Source organism: Rhinopithecus bieti, unplaced genomic scaffold, assembly GCF_001698545.2.
Source record: "Rhinopithecus bieti isolate Rb0 unplaced genomic scaffold, ASM169854v2 scaffold_2350, whole genome shotgun sequence".
Classification (NCBI taxonomy): domain Eukaryota; kingdom Metazoa; phylum Chordata; class Mammalia; order Primates; family Cercopithecidae; genus Rhinopithecus; species Rhinopithecus bieti.
This window is the reverse complement of record NW_016803902.1, coordinates 530,253-547,520: the sequence shown is the minus strand read 5'-3', so window position 1 is coordinate 547,520 and position 17,268 is coordinate 530,253. Positions and strand designations below refer to the sequence as shown.

Below are 17,268 nucleotides of genomic sequence, written 5' to 3'. Positions count from 1 at the left end.
TTTTTTTGAGACAGAGTTTCACTCCTTTTGCCCAGGCTGGAGTGCAGTGGCATGATCTTGTCTCACTGCCACCTCTGCCTTCTAGTTCCAAGTGATTCTCCTGCCTCGGCCTCCCTAGTAGCTGGGATTATAGGGGCCTGCCACCATGCCTGGCTAATTTTTCTATTTTTATTAGAGATGGGGTTTCAACATGTTGGCTAGGCTGATCTCAAACTCCTGACTTCGTGATCCACCTGCCTCGGCCTCCCAAAGTGCTGAGATTACAGGCGTGAGCCGCCGCGCCCAGGCAGAGGTGAACTTTAAAGGGTGGGAACAACTTGGAGAGATGAGGGTGAGGGGAGACCAGTGCCCTCAGGAGGCAGAATGTCACAAGCTCAGACCCAGAGGCATGACTGAGAACAGCAGATTAACAACAGGGGAGAAGCAGGCCTAACTGGAAGTAAAGAGAGGCCAGATTTGAGAAGCCCTCACATGCCAGGAGAGAAGTTCAGACTCAGAGTTCTGGACACAGACAGTGGTTGGGACCTGCAAATACTCCTGGGATCTCAGAAAGAGGCTTCTCTCCTGCTGGAGAATCAGGGAAGGCTTCTCAGAGGAGGCGGGACATGAGATGAGGATGGAGTGGGTGTTACCACAGAGCTAGCAGTGCGAACCCAGGTCCCCAAGATAGGGATGCCCAGGGGAGGAATGCTACCCAGGGAGCACGGAGGAAGGCAGCGATTGGCCAGGTCACTTTCTGTCTTTTTCTTCATTCATCAGCTATTTATTGACTATATATACCAGGCTGGCTCTCCAAAAACAACAGTCATTATAATATTTATTACGTACTCGGCATGTGCCAGGCACTGTTCTGAATGCTTCGTGAGCACTAACTCTCTTAATAGTAAATGTTTGTTGAATGAATGTGTGCACTCAAGCCAGCCCCTGGGCTAGGAGTTGGGGGCACAGCAGCCCCTGGATTCAAACATCTGTGAGGGCCCACAGCTGCTCACACCCCGTGTTCTCCTTCCACAGGAAATCCCCATGAACTTCGTGGATCCCAAAGAGTACGACATCCCTGGGCTGGTGCGGAAGAACCGGTACAAAACCATACTTCCCAGTGAGTACTCGCTGCCCCAGAGGGAATGGGGGCAGGCTCAGCTTCACCTGGGGGCCCCTCACCCTGAGGAGGACCAGAAGCCCCCAGCTGGGCCTCCAGGGGTGAGGGGACACTCATCGCTAGAGGAGGTGGAACAGAGGATTCGGGTGTGCTGGCTGAAGGGAAGCGCCACCCCGCTGAGGCCAGAGGCGAGTTCATTTCCTCACACTGCACTCTCTGGTCCTTTGCCCTGCCTGGCCATGTGTTGTGCTGAGCCCTCTAGAAACCCAGAGAGAAAGGGTGGTAATGACAGCAGCTCCTAGCCACAGTGTGGTAGCCGAAAGGTCACTTTTCATATCCTCTATCTTTTCAGAGTGGGCAGATTTTAAGGAAAGGAAGTTAAGGCTTAGAGAAGTTAAGTGGCTCAGCCACAGTCCCACAGCTAGGAAGTGCAGAGCTGAATTTCAGACCTGGGCCTCTGTGATCCCACAGTCAGGCTGTCAGGCTCTCTGTCTACACTGCGTGGAGTGTGGTCGGATTGTAAGCTCTCTAACAGGGACATCCACTCCCACAGGCGAATGAGTTGTCTCTGTCAGGGAGTGAGCTCCCTGTCACTCAGTATATTCAAGTGAGGCGGCATGAGCAGTCCCCTAGAAGGTCTGAAAGGGGTTTTCCTCCTTTGGGGGCAGTTAGACCAGGTGACCTGATGCTCCTCTTTCAGCCCTGGGGTATCATTTTCAGATAACTTTTATCAAGCTTCGATGAGCCTGCCACCTTTGCCAAGTTCTGACCCCAGGCCCTTGTTGAAAGTGAATCCCCATAAACCTACTCCAATTCAGTTTGTAGAGTAGCAAGGCTTTTAAAAAGCAGCTTTGCCATCAGCATCTCCAGCAACATGTAAGATGTCATGACTTATTTTTAACTTTTAAAATATCGACTTGTAGTTGCTATGGTTACACAGTCTCTAGGTAGTTCCAGTTAAACAAAGCACCATTTAAGGCCAGGATGCATTATTCAGGGATGCTCACCTCTTCCCTCATCTTGCCTTCCCCCATCCCAGCCCTACCTGGAGGGAGGGACTTGAGTATCCTAGAACCTTATACTTTGCTGGCCACTCAGAATAGCCACTGAGGGAAGGTGGGAGCAGACCAGGATTCCATGCAGTCCTCACTGCATTCCGAGAGGCTCTAGCTGCCTCCAACCATGCCCTGAGCCCAATAAAGAATTTTGTCTGTGTCCAGCAAGAATGGACCCTGTGCCTGTAGAGACTGGGTTGGGAGGCAGAGAGCAGGTGAGGCTGAGCAGCGCCTGCCTCTCAGATCCAGGACACGCTGAGGTTTGTTCTCTCATTCACTGGGCACACATTTCCTCAGCTCCTGCCCCAGGGACTGAGGATTTAGTTGTAAATACGACACAGACTCTGTGCACAAGGAGCTTCCAGCCTAGTGGGGGAGAGAGGTCTATGCACAATTACAGGCAGAGTGACCAGTAACCCACAGGCACATTGAGAACAAGATGCTGCGAGCAATTTCTCTCCCCTTCTCCGCTGTGTCCAAAGCATCCAAACAGTGCTGCCTGGCATGTGGTAGACATTCTGCACCTATTTGGGTTGTTTTAATTTTTGTAGAGATGGAGGTCTTGCTCTTTTGACCAGGCTGGTCTCGAACTTCTGGCCTCAAGCTACCTTCACCTGCTTTGGCCTCCCAAAGTGCTGGGATTATAGGCATGAGCCACCGTGCCGGGCTCTGCACCTATTTGAATGAATGAATGAATGAATGAATAATTATCTCTCAGATCTACATCCTCTTCTTCAGCCTCACTGCCAAATGATGCTTTTGAGATTAAGGCTTTCATGTTGCCCAATTCCAGGGGACACCATTTACATAGATTACATTGATTGACATAAGTGCCCTCTGGAGCCATGCCAGGCTGGACAGCCCTGTGATCCTTGACACTTCTTACTTGGATCATTGCAGTAAACATCTAACTGGTCTTCTGGCTCCCGGCTCCCACACTCTCCTCTCCATCGCCTACCATTGCCACCAAAATGATGCAAAACAGAAATCTAATTGTGTCATTCTCTTCCTTAAATGCCATCATTGTTGTCACCTTTTAATCCTCAGGTTTGAGTGCAGTGGCACAGTCTCAGCTCACTGCAACCTCTGCCTCCTGGGTTCAAGCAATTTCCGGCTAATTTTTATATTTTTAGTAGAAACAGGGTTTGACCATGTTTGGCCAGGCTGGACTCGAACTCCTGACCTCAAGTGATCCGCCCACCTCAGCCTCCCAAAGTGCTGGGCTTACAGGCATGAGCCACCATGCCCAGCCTAAATCCAGCTTTCTAAGCCTGGTTTATAAGACCCTTTTTCACCTGGATCCTCTCCAGCCTCACCTCTCACCACTCCCTACCCTGCACCGTGCATGTGAATCTGACAGAACAGCATTGCCTGCAGACAGGGAGATGGGAGATGGCCCACACAGAGCTTCCTGCCCTCCTCTGCTGCAGGTCCCCCAAAAGCCCCCTCCCGCTTACCCTCGCTTCTCTCCATCCCTGCCACCCTCTACGCCCCCTCTTCACAAGAACTGCCTCCAAATCACCTGCCAAAAATTTAGACAGTGGGGTTGGGCTAAAGAGGCAAAGCTTGTGCCCTTTACCTCCCCAATTTCTCCTACTGGGTTTAGGATACTTATTTTTATCCTTTAACCTGTGGAACTTGCAATAATGCAGTAATAACAGCAGCTGATACTTTGTGTTGGTCCTAATTACTGGTATAAGGACTCTAGTTGTTAAAGTTAACTTCTTTACAAGATAAGCAAGGTCACTGTGGAATGACCATCCCCAGGTTACAGATAAGGCACAGGGAGATGAAGTAAATTGTGTCCATGTTGACACTGCTAGTAAGTCAGGATCAGGATTTGAACCTAGCCTCTCTGGCTCAGCGGTGTAGACTCATTAAGACGGTGTAGACCCCCCTCTACTGCCTGTGAGAGCCTCCTGATGTGCACACTGGAAGTCTTTAGTCCAGTCCTCCCTATTACAGGAAGTAAACTGAGTCCTGGACAAGTGGGCTGATGACAAAACTAAACCAGAACCCAGGACTCTAGGCCTCCAGCCAGCTTCCCCCTTATCCCATACAACCTCAGTCTCGGCCTCTGCAGGCTGACCGAATAGTCAATGCAGGGAGGATCTAGCTGGAACAAAACAAAATCTACTTCAGGAAGAAGAGCAGGGTGGGGGCTGGGCACAGTGGCTCATGCCTATAACCCCAGCACATTGAGAGGCCGAGGTAGGAGGATCACTTGAGCCAGGAATGGGAGACCAACCTAGTCAACATAGCAAGACTCATCTCTACCCAAAAAAATAATAATAATAATTTAGCCAGGTGCAGTGGCACATGGCTGTAGTCCTGCTTACTCAGGAGGTTGAAGCAGAAGGATCACTTGGGCCCAGGAGTTAGAGGCGGCAGCGAGCCATGATCGTGCCACTGCACTCCAGCCTGAGTGACAGAGAGAGCCCCTTTTACTATGGGATTTGACATGTGAATAAATTGAAAGGAAAAAAAAAAAAAACCCTTTTTGCACATGTGCACATGAGGCTAAGACCCTCCAGTCTTATTTCAGATAGGGGAGACTATCGTTTTCATCTTAGTAGCTCCCTCAACTTTCTATTCCCACATCTTAATAGCCCTTTATATTTATAAAGCACTTTACCATTTATATAGAACTTTCACTTCTCTTTTCTCATTCGTCTTCCCAGCAGCCCAAGGAAGTAGACATCTTTGCCTCCGTTTGACAGATAGGAAAACTGGGACTTAGAAAGGCTATGTGTTTTACAAGCCTACACAGCAAGTCAATGACAGTGTATACTCAAGCTAGCTGTCTCTTGCTGTCCAAGATCTGTACAGGAATTTCCCTAGGTAATTCTATTGTTGACTTAGCTGTCTCCTCTCCAGAAACTAAGGCACAGTGAATATAGGGCAACTTAAGGGGCACAGGCTAAGGATAGAGACAGGTGGAGACCCGGGGACACCTCTCTCTCTCTCCACCCTCCTCCTCATCCTGAGTCCTCGCCTGCAAAATGAACCATGAATGGGGGAATGTTTTGCTGCTGGACAAAGAAAGGAAGAACTGCTAAGGTCACAGAAGAAATATGGGTATCCTGGAATAGGCCAGAGAAGGTGGGCCCTGCCCCAGAGGGCCCAGCTTCCAGCCTTACTTGTCTCCTACCACCCCAGACCCTCACAGCAGAGTGTGTCTGACCTCACCAGACCCTGACGACCCTCTGAGTTCCTACATCAATGCCAACTACATCCGGGTACGTATTCCCACCCTGACAGCCTCCTGCTGAAGGGGAGGCTTGAGTCGATGGGATCCATCCTTCAGCCTTGTCCCTACACCAGTCTGACTCATGCCAGCTTCTGGGAAGAGCCTGAGTGTGGGGATGGGGTCCTGGGAGCACTGCCTCTGACTCTGACAGCCTGGTCTTGGCTGGCCGCAGGGCTATGGTGGGGAGGAGAAGGTGTACATCGCCACTCAGGGACCCATCGTCAGCACGGTCGCCGACTTCTGGCGCATGGTGTGGCAGGAGCACACGCCCATCATTGTCATGATCACCAACATCGAGGAGATGAACGAGGTAGGGACCCCCGTCCTCATTCCGAGTGCCTGCTACATTGCACCCTACACTAAGTGTCTTATTCTCAGATTAATCTTTATGACAATCTCACAAGATTGGCGGTGTTCACTCTGCTGCCAAGATGAGGAGATGTGACGCTTGGTGAGGTTAAGTCATTTGCCCCCGGCCTCACAGATACAGGCATGCCTGGAGGTGGTCTTTCCACTTCCAATGCCTGTGACCTTAAACACAGCACTCTGCTGCCTCCCAGCCTGCCGGGACAGATGTTGGCTACTCCTGTACTCCTGGCCCATTTAACTGAATCTCCATGAAAGTCTTTCAGATGGTAGCACTTCTGTTTTCCAGAGGAAGAAATGGAGGCTCAGGAAGGGGACGTAGCTTATAGAGTTTGCAGCTGAGATTTGAACCCAACACTCTGTAGCAGCAACCCTGTTGCCCTTGTGTATCTCTCCGCTGAAGTGTTGGGGAGAGTGTGGGAAGGGAACAGGATTGTATGGCAGCCTGATCTGGGCCCCTGCAGAAATGCACCGAGTATTGGCCAGAGGAGCAGGTGGTGTACGACGATGTTGAGATCACTGTGCAGAAAGTCATTCACACGGAGGATTACCGGCTGCGACTCATCTCCCTCAAGGTGAGGCCTGGGGCAGGGCTGGGCGAAGCTGAGGATGAGTGTAGGGGCTTAACTGGGGACTCCACAGAGAACAGGTCCCCAAAGTCCACTGTAACTGACCTAAAAGCCAGTGTCACTCCCAGATTTTCTGATAATTAGGGATAAGTGAGAGGTGAAGGACTTGGGGGCCAGAGGTAGAATCAAACCCCTGGCATTTCCCAGTCCTCAGTTGTATTTCATGCTGTTGGGCTCCTCTCTCTTTCTACTCTGTCATTCATAATGCCTTCTAGCTATGCTTCAAATGTACCCAAGGCCAGGACTGTCTGGATGAGGGGACTTCAGCAGCCTCCAGCACTGTCCTTATAATTGAGGGTTCATCATGACTTTGAGATCCTCCCTAGAAACATCTCTTCACCTGGGATGCTGGGCTTCTGGCCTGTAGTGCCCAATCTGTCCACAAGAGGGCAGGCACTCTTTGCTGCTTTGGGGTTGTACAGGGAGGCTGTGGTTACAGAAAACAGGAAGAAAAAGGAAGACACACAAAATATGAGCAATACAAAACAGCCCAGAAGAGTGGGGGAAGGTATCCTCCCACCCTGAAGTTGTGCTTCTTCCAGGATCAGCATAATAGAGGAGACTGTTCCTTTGAAATCGGGATTAGTGGATTCCGCTTGTGAGAAATAAGACCCATGTTTAGGGAAGGCTGGAAGAGGCGAGCCAGGCACCAGGAAGCTGATGCCCTATCCAGGAGCAGCCAAGGAGGTTCATTGATGCTGACAGCCACAGGGGTTACTGAGCACAAGACCAGAGACTTGGCCCTCTGGCTGCTCCCTCTCCCACTGGATAGGGGCTAGGTAGGATGTCGAAGCATCTCAGCCCCCAAGAGCAGTGCCCCCCGCCAAGCAGCTCTAAGATCCAGGTCTTGTTGGAGGGCATGAAGGGCCCTGAAGTCAAGAGCAGAGGTAGTGGTCGCTGTCACAGCCAGGTAACCCAGGACGTGAGCAAATGGCTTCCTGAGTAGAAATTCCACAGAAAGACAGGCTGAGATGAGGCAGGGCTGCTCACCTTCTCAATGCCATGGAGATGATGAGGGAAGAACCAGGTCTTCTTGGCGTTTGAGGGAATTTACTTTTGTCCATAAGACATTACAAATACCTGGCCTGAGCTTGGTTCTGGGTTGGGTACTGTGAACACAGAGCTTCCCAAAGCTTGGACTCTTTCCTCGAGAAGCATGTATAAGATGGTCAGTACTGAGCTAGAGATAGGTAGAATATAGGATATGTATATCATATGTTAAATTGGATGAATATAGGATATGTATATCATATATGTATATATGATATACACATCCTATATATACCTATATATAATATATAAAATATAAATATATAAAATACATAACATATAAAATATATATAATACATTATATATAAAATATAAATATATATATAGGTGTGTATGAGTATATATATATGTATAAAAGAAGGACACTCTGCCAGCTAATGTGCTCAGGGAGGGCCTCCTGTAAGTGGTGGTGCCAAATGGGATCTTGAAGGATAAGTAAGAGTTGACCAGGGGCAAACAAGTCAGGAGAGCATTCCCAGTGAGTAAAAAATAAAACGAAGGACATGGAAGATGGAACACTTGTGTGCATGTGTGTGTGCACATGTGTTTGTGTGTGCTGCTGAGATTTTACCTACAAACCTTTCGGAGTGTGGGAGCATTGAGTACAAGTACACAGGGGCAGGAGGTGTGTCTGGAAGGGCAGGCCCTGTAGCAGTTGTCTTCCTAGCCAGGCGAAGGACTGAGAAGAGTAGGTCTTATTCTGAGAGCAGTGAGAGACATTGAAGGATGTCGTGGTCTGCTCAGGCTGCTATAACAAAATACCATAGACCAGGGAGCTTGTAAGCAACAGGTTTATTTTTCACAGTTCTGGAGGCTGGGAAGTCCAAAATCAAGGCACCATGACCCTGGTGAGGACCCACTTCCAGGGTCATGTCCTCACATGGCAGAAGGAGTGCAAGATCATTGGGGCCCCTTTTGTAAGAGCACTGATCCCATTTGTGAGGGCTCCGTTCTCATGACTTAATCACCTCAGAGGCCCTCCCTTCAAATACCACCATATTGGGGTTTGGTTACAACATGTAAACTTAGGGGGACACACACATTCAGTCCAAACCCATGTGTTTTCAGCAGGAGAGCAGCATGTCCAGAAGTGTGTTGTACACAGACTATTTTGATTCTGTGGATCTGAGACAGTTGGGGATGAGGCAGAAATCTCCCACACTCGAGCAATGATAAAGGTCAACGTGGCAGTAAAGCGGGGAGTGTGAAGAGGTGGTAAAACTTACAGCACTGGGCCGGGCGCGGTGGCTCAAGCCTGTAATCCCAGCACTTTGGGAGGCTGAGACGGGCGGATCACAAGGTCAGGAGATCGAGACCACCCTGGCTAATACGGTGAAACCCCGTCTCTACTAAAGAATACAAAAAACTAGCCGGGCGACGAGGCGGGCGCCTGTAGTCCCAGCTACTTGGAAGGCGGAGGCAGGAGAATGGCGTAAACCCGGGAGGCGGAGCTTGCAGTGAGCTGAGATCCGGCCACCGCACTCCAGCCTGGGCGACAGAGCCAGACTCCGTCTCAAAAAAAAAAAAAAAAAACTTACAGCACTAATTGGAGCACTAAGATAGAGGCGAGTCACGCAGGTGAGGCACAGCAAGAGGAGAAGAAGAGTCCTGGGGCTGGGTTATGTGACAAAGGGATGTCTGGGGGACCATTTGTTAAGATAAGGAGCCCCGGAGACAGTAATAAATTGGAGAAGGGGCTCTTGGCCCCTCTTGGACGATCCTGAAGTTGTTGGGGCAGGACCAAAGACAAGATCCACGCCAACACCACTGACCAACCTCCAAAACCAAGCTGGCTTTGGGTCTCTGTCTGGCGCCACTGGGCAGCATGGCCTAGATGGAAGGGTTAAGGGGTTCCACTCTCTGTTTGCTTCCTGTGTTCTTCTTCCTCCCATCCCATCTCTATCTCTGGGCTGGTTTGTGAGCTGAAGGAGTTCACACATACCTGGGGTGGGCCTCTGTCTCCTCGACAGAGTGGGACTGAGGAGCGAGGCCTGAAGCATTACTGGTTCACATCCTGGCCCGACCAGAAGACCCCAGACCGGGCCCCCCCACTCCTGCACCTGGTGCGGGAGGTGGAGGAGGCAACCCAGCAGGAGGGGCCCCACTGTGCCCCCATCATCGTCCACTGCAGGTGGGTCCTCCCAGCCAGCCACTGGAGCGGGGCAGCCCCCCACCCGCTGGGCTGCCCTGCCCCTCACCCCACCGGTCCCCTCGGCCCTCAGTGCAGGGATTGGGAGGACCGGCTGCTTCATTGCCACCAGCATCTGCTGCCAGCAGCTGCGGCAGGAGGGTGTGGTGGACATCCTGAAGACCACGTGCCAGCTCCGTCAGGACAGGTCAGCCCATGGGTGGGGGCTGGGCATACAGGGGAGCTAGAGCCTCGACGGGGTAGAGGGAGAGACCCACATGTGCATGGGGGGGTGAGGGGCAGATGGAAAACACTGGCATGGACTGATGGGCAGACAAGGAGTAGCGAGGACAGCTGGGTAGAGAGGCAGGATCCAGACAGTGGGGGGCCGGATGAAGAGGGAAGAAAAGCAGAGCTGGTGGACAAAAGGACAGAGGCTGAGAGGCTGAAAGCAGTAGGACATGTCATCTGTGTCCCTGATAGGAAGGGGCAGAGGGTAATGGTTGGCAAGGGTTGGTCTCTCCAAGATGCACAAGGACAAGGCCTGGCAAGTAATGGCTACTCCGTGGCTTTTGAGGCACCCTCCCACAGCCCATCCCTCCACGACCCTGCCCCCACTGTGCATCTCTGCCGGGCAGGGGCGGCATGATCCAGACATGTGAGCAGTACCAGTTTGTGCACCACGTCATGAGCCTCTACGAAAAGCAGCTGTCCCACCAGTCCCCAGAATGACTGCGCTTCTCCTGCAAGGTTCTCTGGGCACTGCCCAGCCTGAGTCTCGGCCCTCACCCAGGGCCCCGCCTTGGGTCCTGGGCCTGCTCTCCGCTTCCTCCCCTTCAGTCAGCTCCCTCTGTCCTCTCTGTCAGCCTGGCCTGGCCCCTACCCTCCAGCATTACTCTTCCTACTGTACATATTGAGGAGTGGGGGCAGGGTCGGGGAGGGACATGCCAGGCCGGGCCTGGGGCCCCAGGGCCTGATCCACACCACACAGACCCTGGGCCCCAGTTTTTAACGATGGTTCCATCAATACCTGATCCAGAATGTTTCCGTGCCACACTCTGTGTCCTGCTGCAGTGTGTTCTGTCTGTCTGTCCATCTCTGCTGTCTGTACCGGACACTGTGTCTCNAGGAGTGGGGCAGGGTCGGGGAGGGACATGCCAGGCCGGGCCTGGGGCCCCAGGGCCTGATCCACACCACACAGACCCTGGGCCCCAGTTTTAACGATGGTTCCATCAATACCTGATCCAGAATGTTTCCGTGCCACACTCTGTGTCCTGCTGCAGTGTGTTCTGTCTGTCTGTCCATCTCTGCTGTCTGTACCGGACACTGTGTCTCCTCGGCCAGGAAGGGGTAATGAGCTCCAGCCCCTAAGCAACCTGGGCGGACTTGCCTGCCTCGGCCTCACCCGCACTTCTCCCAAAAGGCAGATGACTGGGAGTTAGGCATGGGGAGCTCCGGAGGGCTACCAGAGTTCCAGCTGAGGGAGAGGTCTCTAGGTTGGAGTGGGCATCACAGCCAGGGTGGCCTCTGGGTGTCAGATGCCCTCAGGAGGGTGCCCAGCCTGTGAGGCACTGGCGAGGAAGGGGGCAGATGGGGCGTGGAGAACCCAGAGGATCTGGGCCCTGTTGGGGAGGGGAGGGGAGCTCAAGGTTTGGGTGGGGACTCAGCCCCAGATCTGTGTGAGACATTTTTCGTGTCACTGTGGGAAAGCCTTCCCAGAAGTCTCACTGCGTGTCGCTCTGCGTGTGTTCCCATGTCCATGCGTGTGTTGAGAGCCCACCAGGAGGGCATGCATGACTCTGGCAACATGTGTTATCTTGGAGCCACGTGTTTTTATTGCTGACTTTAAATATTTATCCCACGGCAGACAGAGACATTTGGTGTCTTTTTATAATTCGCTCGTGGTCATTGAATAGAGCAATAAACGGAGCATTTTGAGCAAAACTAACCACCTGGGTCTGTGTGATTTGCCTCTCACCTCCACTGCCTGCCTTCCTGTACTTGGGTCTTTGTGCCTCTCCCCAGCATGAGCACACAGAGAGCTTGGCCCTTCTGCTCACTGGAGCCCCTTGTGGAGACTGGGAGTATGGAGCGAGTCCAAATTTGTAAAGCCAAACTGGGAACATTCTGCAGGATTCTCACACAGCCTCAGCCCTGGCCCTGACAGATGCTCTGGGCCAGGTGTGGAGCCTCAAGGACAGGTGTGGAAGGCTTCCAAGGAAGGCACAGTGGCTGGCAGATCACCAATTCCAACAGATGTGCCAGAGAAGCCAATGCTAGAGCAAGTAGACATTCAGGTCACACCCAGGCCCCTTCCTGTTGGCCAAACACTTATCCCATGTGGGCTCCACAGGTCCCAACAGCAGCTGCAGCCCAGTAATTTCCCTTGTAAGGCCTGGGCTCAGAGTAGCTTCTCCCAAGGGGCCCAGGGAATCTGCGTGTGGGCTGAGATCCTGAGCCATCCTGGACACTCCTGCTCTATTCTTGTCCCCTGCCCCCCTGGGATGGAGCAAAAGTAGCCATGATGCCACTGCTGGCAGGTGGGGGTCACCCCAGGGCAGAAGGAGGGGTCCAGAGCAAAGGTGCTGACCAACAAGTCCTTACAAGATGCCAGAACCTTGGGTGGGATCCAGGGTCCAGGCATGTGGGGTGTGCTACAGATGATGAGAAAACAGGGTGGGCTGGACACGGTGGCTCACACCTGTAATCCCAGCACTTTGGGAGGCTGAGGGGGGCAGATCATGAGGTCAGGAGTTCGAGACCAACCTGACCAACATGGTGATAACCCCATCTCTACTAAAAATACAAAAATTAGCCAGGCTTATGGTGGTGCATGCCTGTAATCCCAGCTACTCAGGAGGCTGAGACAGGAGAATTGCTTGAACCTGGGAGGTGGAGGTTGCAGTAAGCCGAGATTGCACTACTGCATCCAGCCTGGGTGACAGAGAGAGACTCTATCTCAAAAGAAAAAAAGAAAACAACAGGTGGCTGAAGCAGCCCAGATGGAAGTCCTTGAGAAGAGGTGGCCATACTCTCCGGTCACCCTCAAGAGCAGAGACCTCCCCACAACCCCTAGAGGATGGGCCCTCCTACTCTTCTACCCAGAATAGGGAGATGGGGCTGTTGAAGTGGGAAGAAGAAGGAGAGCTAACATTTCCCTGTCCTTCCCCAGGGTGGCCTTGTAAAGATACTCAGGCTGTGTATGAACCACACATAGGAGTGCAACATGAATGGCACCCCCTGGATTTGTGTAGCAAAGCAGCAGATCCCAGAGGCCCTCCCCAGTTCACCCCGTCCCAGTCCCTGGAAAATACAGACTGTTGCTTTGCTCCCTGAGTCCTGCTGGACTATGCATGCACATGTACCTGAGTGTGTGCCTGTGCGCACACACTATCCTGAGCCCCTCAGCTCAGAGAGGTCCCCAGCAGCAATGAGAGCCAAAACCTGTACCACAAGGGAACAGAAAAAGTACCCCTGGACTGCCACCCTCAGCCTCGTTCCTGCCTGGCCTTCAGTGTTTCCCCCAGCCTGGATCCAGCTTTGTTTCCCACCTCCCTTCTCCACTGCCCTCCTCCTTACCCCCTCCCCCCCACAACCAAGCAGTGTGCCATCTAGCTGAGACAGCTGCAAAGCCTGAGTAAGGAATCACCCCCAGGGGGCCAGACATTTAAGGAACAGATGACACTGGTAGCCTCACCGTTGGGGCAAAGGAAGAAGGAGACGGGCCACCGTACAGTCCAGGCACTAGCTGAGCCTCCAAAGCCGTGGACACAGCATTCGAATTTTGGGAGGGACTGGTCAGTGCTGAAGGTAAGTCTCCCCTCCTCCCTCAGGAAGGGGACAAAGCTGACCACCTTCTGAGCCCAGAGGGGACTATAGGGTAGTCCCCTATAGCAGGAATAGGGACAGGGGAATAGTCTCAGAACCCAAAGGTAGAAGCAGCCCAGGCAGAGATATATTAGGGGGTGGAGGGAGGAAATAGAGTTTAACCCCTAACTACCTGGTTTAAAGAAGGCTTTGGAGCCCTCTGGGACACCACTGGACTGGAGTCAACAGCTAGGAGTCTAGTCTGAGTGACCTTAGACAGGGTCATTTCTTTCAGACATCAGATTCCTCATATACAAAATAGGGCTTTAAAAACTGCAATGCTGGGCCGGGCGTGGTGGCTCACACCTGTAATCCTAGCACTTTGGGAGGCTGAGGTGGGCGGATCACGAGGTCAGGAATTGGAGACCAGCCTGGCCAACATAGCCAGGCATGGTGGTGCGTGCCTGTAGTCCCAGCTACTTGGGAGGCTGAGGCAGGAGAATTGCTTGAACCCGGGAGGCGGAGGTTGTGGTTAGCCAAGATCGCGCCACTGCACTCCAGCCTGGGCAACAGAGCAAGACTTCATCTCAAAAAAAAAAAAAAAACTGCAAAGCTGGCCAGACGCTGTGACTCACACCTGTAATCCCAGCCCTTTGGGAGGCCAAGGCAGGTGGATCAATTGAGGTCAGGAGTTCAAGACCAGCCTGGCCAACAAAGTGAAACTCTGTCTCTACTGAAAATACAAAAATTAGCTGGGCATGTGGCACACACCTGTAATCCCAGCTGCTGGGGAGGCTGACGCTGGAGAATCGCTTGAATTTGGGAGGAGGAGGTTGCAGTGAGCCGAGATCGCACAAAAAAACCGCAATGCTGGTTAAATAAAACATGGAGGGACATCCATTCATTGAGATAACATGGTACTCTGAATAGGAATGAGGAAACTCTATCATCTGGCATGGAAAAAGTCTCCAAGACACATTAAATGAAAAAAGAAAGGGTCAGAATAGTGTGTATAATGGGCTACCTAAAAAAAAGGAAGATGATAAGAACATATGAGTTTTCCTATTTGCACGATGCAGGTCTAGAAGGAGCCTAGAGACTGGCTACCTATTGCAATGGGGAAGGTTGTAAGATAGACACAGGAGTGGGAGGGAGCCTCTCCATATGGATTTTTATATTGTTTTATTCTTTAACTATGTGATTGAATTACCAGTTCAAAGAAAATGTAAGGAAAACTAAACCTTTGCCTTTACCATGTCGCAAACACAAGCAGAACTGTAGCAACGTTTTGTCATCTGTTTTAGCATCCGGGTTCCCCAGGGCCCAGGAATAAGAGCCACAGCTTCCTTCTAAGTCCTACTCCAGTATGGCTTAGTCAGGAAGTTCTTTCTTAGGTCTGACTGCATTCCCTCCTGATGAAACATCCAGCACTGCCTCCTTAGTGCCATGTAGCTATCAATAGGTATCCTCAACTCCTTCCAGGCCTTACTTGGTTGGCTGGGTAAGTCTAAGCCCCCTCCCTCTGAGACCTTGGAATAGTTTGGAGTTGCTCAGTGAGAGGACAGGACTATTGGGTCTGGTAACTAACCAGGAAAAGGGAGCTAGGAAATGAAGAAAAGAGAGCTTGACTGCTCTCCTGGCCCTCTCCTGTGTGCTTCCATCTCCTCTTATGTCTGAACACACACATAACATCTCTGAATCTCCCTCCTACTCCCTGTCTTGTCCTTCATGGCCTCATCCTCTCCCCAGTCTCACAGGTGAGTGCCCACGCCTGCTATCACCATGACAACCATTCACAGCCAGCAGATGCTGCAGGAGCACGTGTCCATGGAGTTCTCCAGCTCCACCACCCACGTGCAGACCTTCTCCCAGACAACCAAGATCGTGGGAGGCAAGTGGCATGGGGGCAGGGAATGGATCGGGAAGGGCAGCTATTCTTCCTCTACACCTATTCCTTGGGTGGCCCCAGTCGTGCCACTAATGGGCCCCTCAGGAGCCCACAATACCATCAGCAACCCCCACCCAATGTGTGCTTCTAATCTGGGCTTTGTTAAAGCTTCAGCCAGCTGGATGTACACCACATATCAGATCTCCAGGAAAACAGCTTAGAAAAGATCAATCGTGTGGATGTGTGTGAATGATTGATAAGCTCTTAATTGCTGAAGGAGATCCGAGCCATAGGTGAACGGATTGTATCTCCAAAGGTAGAACTTCAGGCATGGGGGAAATTAGGAGGGTAGCTACCTTATCTACATATCAGTAATGCTGACCCTGCTCCACTTAAGAAATAGGAGACTTGGGGCTACCAGTGGAGAAAGAAGGTGAACACATAAACAAGAAGGTGACCTTAGCTTCCAGGCTCTTAGCCCACTGGGGCCAGACTTGGAGGAGGGCAGATCCAAGGGAAAGCTGAGAAATGGTCTCAGAGCTGAACAGAGTGTTTTAGTCATGTCTCTAGTGGAAAGAGATTAAAAGATGGCCAGGGGCCGAGACATTGGATACCCCTTCTCACAGTCATTGCCCCTCCCTCAAAGCCTTAAACCGATGGAGTCTCTCAAAGTCTTCTGTGCACAGAGGTCAAGGCCAGATAATACTCTATACCAACCAACACCTCCTGGCCAGTGAGGCAGAGCAAGTGGAACAGCTGGGACTCAAGGCATATGGTCTAGACCAGAAGTTCCAAACTCAAGTGATTTATAGCAGTGATTCTCTGCCCTGGCTGCACATCAGAGTCACCTTAGAGCAGGGGGTGGGAGGAGGGCAAAAATACGGCAGTACCTGAGTCTCACCCCAGACCATTCAATCAGATATTTCTTATAAAGTTCTCCATGGATTATAATGTGCAACCAAAGCTGTAGACCACTGACCAACAGGGCCCAGGCAGGGAACATAAATGCAGGGAAAAGACTGGGGTAAACTAGATGGTATATCCCATCTAAAGGGGCAGCCACTATTCACCTCCCACTGACTGTTGCCATATGGGAATACAAGTCCAGTGTTGAGAATCCAGAAATCTGAATTTTTATGTGAAATCTTTCTATTTCAGATGTAGGGCTACTTTTTTGCTTAAACATTGTGGAGGTCACATAAAAGACATCTGCAGGCCAGGTGTCCCCTGCATTCTGCCTGTTTGAGACCTCTGGTTCCTATTTAAAAGCAGGCCATGAGAGCTTCTTAACACACTTTTCCCCCTCTGTCAGATTAGTGGGATACTAAAGGCACCTACTTCAGTGGGATACTGTGGAAATTAAATAAAATCACCTCTGATATGTGCCTAGCACAGTTCCTGACTCAAGGAAAGTGTTCCATGATTCAGAGCAATTGTTATGAATTGATAACTCACCAGCCAAGAAGATTTTCTGTAATTTTATGCTGCAAAAAGTTTTTTGTCTTCCAAATATAAAATTATATTTCCACATTGAAGATGTGCTTTCAGATAAGGATATTCCCATATATAGCCCCACTGGAGTGGGAATGTGTCCTGTCCCTCACTCAAGAATCACTACTGCCAAGGCAATGAATGCTGAACCCACAGAATGGCAGGGAGAAAATCTAGAGCAGAGCTCAGCCAAGCTACAGACCTCCCAGGCAGAAGCAGGCCTAGCCCCTCTTTTTTTTTTTTTTTTATTATTATCTTTAAGTCTAGGGTACATGTGCATAACATGCAGGTTTGTTAATATGTATACTTGTGCCATGTTGGTGTGTGCACCCATCAACTCGTCAGCACCATCAATTATCATTTATATCAGGGTGTAACTCCAATTGCAATCCCTCCCCCCATGATAGGCCCCCCTAGCCCCTCTTAATGCTACTGGGGGACCAGGACTTCCAGGAGAGAAGCCTGAGAGACCAAGAAAATTCCAAAAGAGAAGCCACCTTTAAAA

General features: G+C 51.2%; 1 protein-coding gene across 1 annotated transcript in view; it reads left to right on the top strand.

Annotated features, from left to right (window-relative positions):
* The window catches only part of PTPN5 (protein tyrosine phosphatase non-receptor type 5), a 63,667-nt gene extending 52,985 nt beyond the window's left edge, over window positions 1-10,682 (top strand). The window contains exons 9-15 of the mRNA XM_017858203.1: window positions 1,015-1,099; window positions 5,314-5,393; window positions 5,577-5,714; window positions 6,235-6,345; window positions 9,420-9,580; window positions 9,672-9,785; window positions 10,216-10,682. Coding sequence (XP_017713692.1) covers window positions 1,015-1,099; window positions 5,314-5,393; window positions 5,577-5,714; window positions 6,235-6,345; window positions 9,420-9,580; window positions 9,672-9,785; window positions 10,216-10,309 — 783 coding nt within the window. The 3' untranslated portion in view covers window positions 10,310-10,682. The remainder of the gene's footprint in view (window positions 1-1,014; window positions 1,100-5,313; window positions 5,394-5,576; window positions 5,715-6,234; window positions 6,346-9,419; window positions 9,581-9,671; window positions 9,786-10,215) is intronic.
* Window positions 10,683-17,268: the final 6,586 nt, after the last annotated feature.